The 7,507-nt window shown below is 37.7% G+C and overlaps 1 protein-coding gene across 1 annotated transcript in view; it reads left to right on the top strand.

Annotated features, from left to right (window-relative positions):
* The first annotated feature begins 931 nt into the window (after window positions 1–931).
* DNAH12 (dynein, axonemal, heavy chain 12) overlaps window positions 932–7,507 on the top strand; it is a 236,169-nt gene continuing 229,593 nt past the window's right edge. The window contains 2 exon segments of the mRNA XM_012640974.1: window positions 932–1,101; window positions 7,406–7,487. Coding sequence (XP_012496428.1) covers window positions 932–1,101; window positions 7,406–7,487 — 252 coding nt within the window.

Here is a 7,507-nt window from a genome sequence, read left to right as displayed (position 1 = left end):
AAATCACTGTTGTGACAGGTAATCCTAATCTGTCGCAGCTCAGCAACTACCTCCCCAGGCAACCTTCGTCAAGCTCTTCCGGCAGCGACCTGCGGTTTCCGTGGCGACGACTTTGTTTCTACCCGGTCGGCGACCGCCCTTCTCCAGCCACTCCCTCGGGAGCTGGTGGGGTTCCGACGGTTTCACTCCTCGTTGTCCCCCTTTCTTCCACCAGAGGAGGAAGTCTGGATGTTTTCCTCTCGTCTGAAACAATCAGAACAATCAGACAGGTACTTGTTCTCTACTTTTCGGTCTCCTTCCCAGGACGGGTATCTCAATTTGAGTGTCAGCAGAAATACTCTCTTTTGAGGCAGGAATCTCCAAATCCTGTAGGAATTCGCGGCCAATGTAGTTGTTATCATAGTTAAATGGTTGAGCATTTTCCTGACATTTTTAGATTTGCGGTGCATTTAAGTATGCCCATTTTTGCTTGATCATAGCATCACTTTCTAGGAAAGTAGCAAGACTAAGATACAATACTGATGTTTAAGAGTATTAATGATGTTAAATATCAGCTTTTTTTTGGAGGGAGATTATCCCTCAACAACTGGATTTTGTTGTTCTTATGGATTGCATCTAGGGAAAAATTTGAACTTAGAATTTTAGGGCTGTATAAGGATATTTAGAGAGCATCTAATTCAGTTCCTTAATTTCATCCAGTAGGAAACTGAAGCCCCAAAGGGGAGCAACTGGCTCATTTCTTCACAGCAAAGTGGGTTGTATGAATTCCTGCTTACTTATCTCAACTGCCATTCTTTAGACTAAAACTGCACTTGCGAGGAAGATCTAAAAAGGTTCAGGATTTTATTTTTGGTATTATGTAAGACATGTTATAAATATATCGAGGCTTGCTTTTACAATAATGGCTTTATGGACTTTTTAGGGGACCAAGATGTCAGATCCAAACAAAGCTGCCATTGAAGCAGAAAAGGAGGCTCTAAACTTGAAGTTACCCCCCATTGTTCATCCCCCAAAAAACATAGGTGTTGACACACCAGCACAAAGTAAGTTGCTAAACTACAGAAGATCCAAGGAGCAGCAGAAGAAAATTAATCAGTTAGTGTAAGTAGCATATTAGTAAATAATTCTTGCTTGGTATTCAAGTGAAGTGGTTAGTGTTCATATTCTCATAAAAAAGTTTTAACTATGCTAGATTGTTCATGGGCAAAATACTATCTTCAAGTTAACTAGAAAAGCAATTGAAAAGTAATCATAATGATAGTACATATTACACACTACTCACTCTATCAGGCATTGTTCTTATCACTTTACCTGTAACTTCTCAGAACAACCCTATGAGGTAGGTACTATTTTTTTTAAACATGTTTCACGGAAAAGTAAAGATAAGTATTATAATATTGTTATCTCTATTTTTTAGATGAATAAAGTGAGGTACAGAGAAGTTAAGTAACTTGTCCAAGATCACACAGCTGGAGTTTGGACCCAGTTGGTCTGGTGCTTAAAGTTCACATACTTTAAGCATCACACTATTGCTCTTCTCAATATATTACAAACATACTGGTCCCTAAAAGTAAAACCAAGAAATTGGACCTGTACAAACAGCATTGCGTTTGAATAAACACTTAATAAAATATCTCGAAACCGCTTGTATTTAAGTTTTTTCTACACAAAAGAGAACACAGTTCAACATTCTGCTCTCCCATGCCCCCGCCATTTAGCAGAAATTAAAACTAATTTAGGTATCAGCCAAGAAAGGCTGTGATAAAGATAGTTCAATTCCAGTCAACATTTACTGAAAATTTCCCGGGCACTGGACTCTGGCGGGATCTGGGGATAAATAAGAAAAAAAAGATAGGAATCTCATTTACAAAATCCCAACCCAACTCTAAAGTATAAAATGGGAAATTCTCTCTGGTGAATTTTTGTTTCATTTTCTTCATTCTCTTTCCCTTCTTGGTCAGCCTCATTTAAAAACATTTTTGCAACTGACTAAGTTTTACTATTACTTCATTGATGATCATATTGTTGCCAATTTAATAGTTTAAAGTTTTGCTGATTTTACTTTCCTTATAATTAAATAGGTCTATTAATCATATAACTTCTTTAGATGTACGTTTTTATTAGTCCATCAATCATTTACTCATATTTAAATCTAAATTCATAAGCTATATTAACTAATATCAGTACATAGACTATTAGAGATCCTTTACTCGCTTCATTCCTAAGACTCAATGTTTTAGTAGACTTGGAGAGTAGAGAAGGGAGTTCTCCAGGAGTTATATATTATTCTTACTTCAAAAAAAAAATTTTTTTTTTGAAACAGGGTCTTGCTTTTGTCACCTAGGCTGGAGTGCATTGGTGTGATCACAGCTCACTGCAGCCTCCAACTCCTGGGCTCAAACAATCCTCCTGGTTCAGCCTCCTGAGTAGCTGGGACTACAGGTGCACACCACCACACCCAGTCAATTTTTTTATTTTTTGTAGAGATGGGGTCTTACCATGTTGCCCAGGCTGGTCTTGAGCTTCTGGCCTCAAGCAATCCTCCTCCCTTGGCTTCCGAAAGCACTGAGATTACAGGCATGAGCCACTGTGCCCAGCCTCTGTCATTTAAGTAAATATGAGAAAAGCTCTGTAGCAAAGGGGATATAGTAAGCATTAAAGCCCTGAAATATGAATTCTTTTAGTGCATTTTAGGAGTTGATAAAGGCCAATGTCACTAAAGTATAATGAGCCTGGGGAATAGTATCAGATGAAGATGGAGAAGAAGGTGGGAGCAGATTGTGCTGTTCCTTGTGGGCCATGATAAGGAATTCAGATTTTTATTTTAAGTGCAGAGGAAGCTATTGAAATGTTTTAAACAGGGAATTGACATAAAATCTGATTTACATTTGAAAGATATCACACTGGCTATTAAAAATAGACTGAGGTAGAGGGGAAGCAGGCAAGAGTAGAAGGAAATAAGGAGACCAGACAGGATGCTATTGTAGTAGCACAGATGAAAACTTATTGCGGTTTGGATAAGGCTGGAGATGGTGGAGGGGGAGAGAAGTAGATTTACAAGGGATATGTTTTGGAGCCAGAATCAATAGGATTTACTATTGGATTGGCTTTGGTAGCTAGGTGGATGGTAGTGTCATTTATAGAGAATTGGAAGTCCAGGAGATGGGGGTAAGAAACAATAGTTCTCTTTTGGAGTTGACATGCCTATGTATAATAACATTTAAGGGGAAATATGTTCACTGGCAGTTGGATATATGAGAGAAGAAGTCTAGGCTGAAGATATAAATTTGGGAGTCACCAGCATGTAGATGGTTTTTAAAGCTATGGGGAATAGTTGAAATCACTGAGAGAGAGAAAAGGAGAGAAAGAGAAATAATTGAGAAAAGTGAAGGCCTAGGACTAAGGTTTTAGGAATTATTAAAATTAGATGTTGTGTAGGGAAGGGTCAACCTACAAATTAATTGCCTAAGTATGACCAATAAAGCAGAAAGAAAAGGAGAAGAGCAGTATGCCATAAGCGGAGACAGCAGAATGTGTTATAAACAACATATTGTTGTTTATTTTCTTAGTTGTCTTTCCTCTTCACTTTATTTTGACATGCTTAAGGAGAGAGAGAGCACAGTGTCTGGCATGTTATTGTTGGTGGGTGAGTGACTGAATGAATGAATTTTTAAGGAAAACCTTACCTTGTGCTTTATACAGATCTGTAAGTATTATAGTACCACTTTCATTTGGGTGCTTAATAAAAAGATACTGCCTCGAAATTACCTGAGGCATAGTGCTGTATTAATACTGAGATTAGAACTGCTATATTTTTCTTTGGGAAAAATGCATTTGGAATTAAAAGTTTTTATATTGGAGACACATATTTCTGGATGGCCATGGACTTTGGGATTCTACATCCCCTTGATACCTCTACCTTTTAGGTGATGGGAAAGTAGTGTTTCAAAGGTGGATGAGTTCTGTGGGTAGAGTTCCAGGGGTGAGGTACGATGTGAGGAGTTGTGGGCAGAACTGGGCCCCCTGCTAGGACCAGTCCTTGGGAATGCTTGGCTGAGCCAATATCATTTTATAGCTTTCCAGTGTCTCTGGAATGAGCCTGATTTTCTTCCTTGAAAACTACCTCCCCTCTTGATTTAAGCTGGTGTTTCTCACCTTTACTGCATGTGGTTTCTTGCATAGTATTTTGAAATTATCCAGTTTTTCTTTATTTGTTTTTAACTGTTAATATACAAAGCAGAAACAGACAGGGAGTGAAAAGGCTTACTCTTGTGTTCTTCCCAGCTCTTTTTATTTATGGCCAGTAGCAGAAAACACACGCCAGAAATTGCTACTATATTAAAGGGTGGCATTTATATATAAAGTGCTCAAGGAAGTTAGACATAATTATGTTGGGATAATTATAGCGTAAGCCTGGCACTATAACTAGTGCCAACTAGCATACCAAAGTATAAGGCAAATTCCTGGAAAGTAGCAATCCCTGAAAGCTAGACTGTTCAGGGAGAGATGATGGATAAGGGGAAGTCTGGCCTGAGTCTTAAAGATTAACAAAGAAAAGAAGAAGGAGGATATTTCAGGCACATTTTTTCTACTCCATGTGAAAAAGTCTTAGGAATTTCCATTTAGTATAGGCTCAGTAAGATTCAACGGGGAAATGAGGCTACTTAAAAAATGCTAATTCAGTTTTAGGCTACTTTAATAAATGTAGAATGTCTATAATACAGGAGAGAAAATTTTCACTCTGCACTGGTCCAACAACATCTAGAATTCTGGGATCACACTTTAAGAGAGACATTGATAGATGAGAATAGATACAGAGATGTCATAATCTGTTTTCTGTTGCTATAACTGAATACCATACACTAGGTAATTTATAAAGAATAGAGGTTTAGTTAGCTTATAGTTCTGGAGCCTGAGAAGTCCAAGAGCATGGTGCTGGCATCTAGTGAGGGCCTTCTTGCTATGTCATAACATGGCAGAGGGCATCACATGGTGAGAGGGTGAGAGAGCCAGAGAGAGAGCTCGCTTTTGTAATGAATCCACTGTTGTGATAACGAACCCACTCCTGTGATAGTGACATTAATCCAGTCATTCAAACAGAGCCCTCATTAATCCATTAATCCATTCATGAGGACAGAGGGATTAAATTTCCAACACATGAACTTGGGGGACATATTCAAACCATAGGAAGAGGAGAGTGAGGAAATTTGAAACTGCATAAACTTCCTTGGTGAGAGTATAGGCTCTGGCATCAGTTAGGCCTGAGTTCATATCCCATCTCTGCAGCTTATTAGTGATGTGAATTTGGGAAGTGATGTGATTTTACTTATCTTCATGTTTCTATATGTAAGATAGAGATAAAACAGTGCTTAACTCTGAGGATTTTGGTGAGAGTTAAATAAGATCCATGCATGTTAATGCCTAGAACATGATAAGCTCACCATAAACAGTAACTCTTATTGATAGGAATAGTTGAAGGAACTGGATGGGTTTTCCTAGGTTTTGGAAGGGTAACATGGAAGAAGAATATGACTTTTTCTATGTAGCTCCAGAGAAGAGGAGTTTACAAGGATACAGCTCAATATAAGAAATGTATTCCTAAGAATATGAGTTAGTGGACAATAAATTGGGCTGTCTCAGAAAGTAATGATTGCCATTTTCCCCAACCCCCTGCCCAAAGTACCATGGTAAAACTGATATTGTTGAAAGCATTCATGTATCAGGTAAAGGTACTGAACTAGACATGTGAGATCTTTTCCAAATTACTATTATGATCATTCTTTCAAAAGATATTTATTGAGCTCCTATACCTTGATGGAGACTATCCAAGTAGTGTGGATAGAACAGTGAGCAAAACAAACACAGTCCTTGTCTTTATGCAGATTACCAGTGTATTTATGGCTCCAGTGGCCACCCTTTCCTTGAAATTCCTTTTGGTTCTCCTCTTACTTCTCTGATGGTATCTCCTCTGCTTCTTTGTTTTTCTCCATTCCTATCGTACTTGGCATCCTCCAATCTTCTTTCTGAGGTCTCTTTACTTTTCCTTATATACTTTTTCTTTGGCCATTGCTCCCAGTCTATTTAGCCTTTATAAACTATTAGATTTGTTTTCCTAAAAATGTTTCCATGCAAATGAACTCTCAGTGACGGTCTATTGACTTCTCTATTGAATAAAAAAGCTATGATGCCCTTAGCTGGATGTTTCAGCTCACTTCCCCAAACATATCTCTAGCTGGTCCTGTAACCTTTGGGCAGACTGAACAACCCCTGCTCCCCATTTTCCACTTTGAGCCTTCCTTGCCTTCCAATTTTTCAACTTCTTTGTTTTTTCAGATCCCAGGAAAACCACATTTTCCCCTGAAATCCTCTTTTTCACTTAAAGCTTGTTGCAAATGCTAACATGTATGTATGTCCTTCACAGTTAGTCCCAGGTGGAAGTGAACTTGTCCCTCCTCTGAACTACCAGGGTGCCCAATATGGCACTCTGTTTTTTTCTTCCTACCCAATCAGTTTATAAATTCCTTGAGATTTGTTGCTGCTATATTTTAATAGCACCTAGTATTGTGACTTGCATAATGTGCATTCAATAAATATTTGATGACAGATGAATGGGTTATACAATAGGATTATATAACTTAATTTAAAGAGAAAATTATATTTTATGGATGTAAAAATCCATAAAACGTTTTGAAAGTAAAACTGTTTATTGAGCACCTACTATCTGCCAGTTACTGTTCCACGCATTGAGAATAATAGAAACTAATAAAACAGTCTATAAAATATACTGTATCAAATGATGGTAAGTGCTATGAAGCAAGATAAGTGAGGCTAAAAGGGATAGTGAAGGATAGTGAAGGAGGTGCTACTTAATATAGGGGGTAAGGAGAGTCTTCTCTGACAGGGTGGTATTTGGACAGAGATAATACATATAAGGACCCACTATACATCAGGATTAATTTTTAAACTGTCAGTAAGTTATAACTGAAAAAAATTGATTTTTTATTTTTAGTCTCACCTGTTTATATTACACATGAATAATTTAAAAATAAGGCCAGGTGTGGTGGCTCACGCCTGTAATCCCAGTGCTTTGGGAGGCTAAAGCAGGAGGATCACTGGAGCCCAGGAATTTGAGGTTACAAGGACCTGTGATCACACCACTGCACTCGAGCCTGGGTGACTGAGTCTATCTCTGAAACAATAAATTAATTTTAAAAATTTTTTAAAAATCAAGGTCTCATTGATAATGTCTGTTGCTATTTGTTTCTCATAGAAAATTCAGTAAGATCACTCTTGAATATCTCTTCTTCTAGTATAGTTGGAAACATGTTCAACTTTTAATGTTTTAATAATATATGCTAATGTTATCTTCAAAAGAATCATCTGTTTTTCTAACTATAAATTTCAGAACTGATGGAGCCAAAATAAATTTAGACAGGACATTGGGTAAAAGAGCACCTCCATTACCAGAGGTCAATTATCCTCCAACTGTAAGTTTATGTTTTCTCTT

Source organism: Propithecus coquereli, unplaced genomic scaffold (assembly GCF_000956105.1).
Source record: "Propithecus coquereli isolate 6110/MARCELLA unplaced genomic scaffold, Pcoq_1.0 Scaffold1, whole genome shotgun sequence".
NCBI lineage: Eukaryota > Metazoa > Chordata > Mammalia > Primates > Indriidae > Propithecus > Propithecus coquereli.
Note: the sequence above shows the minus strand (reverse complement) of the source record. Positions and strands in the feature narration are given on the sequence as shown.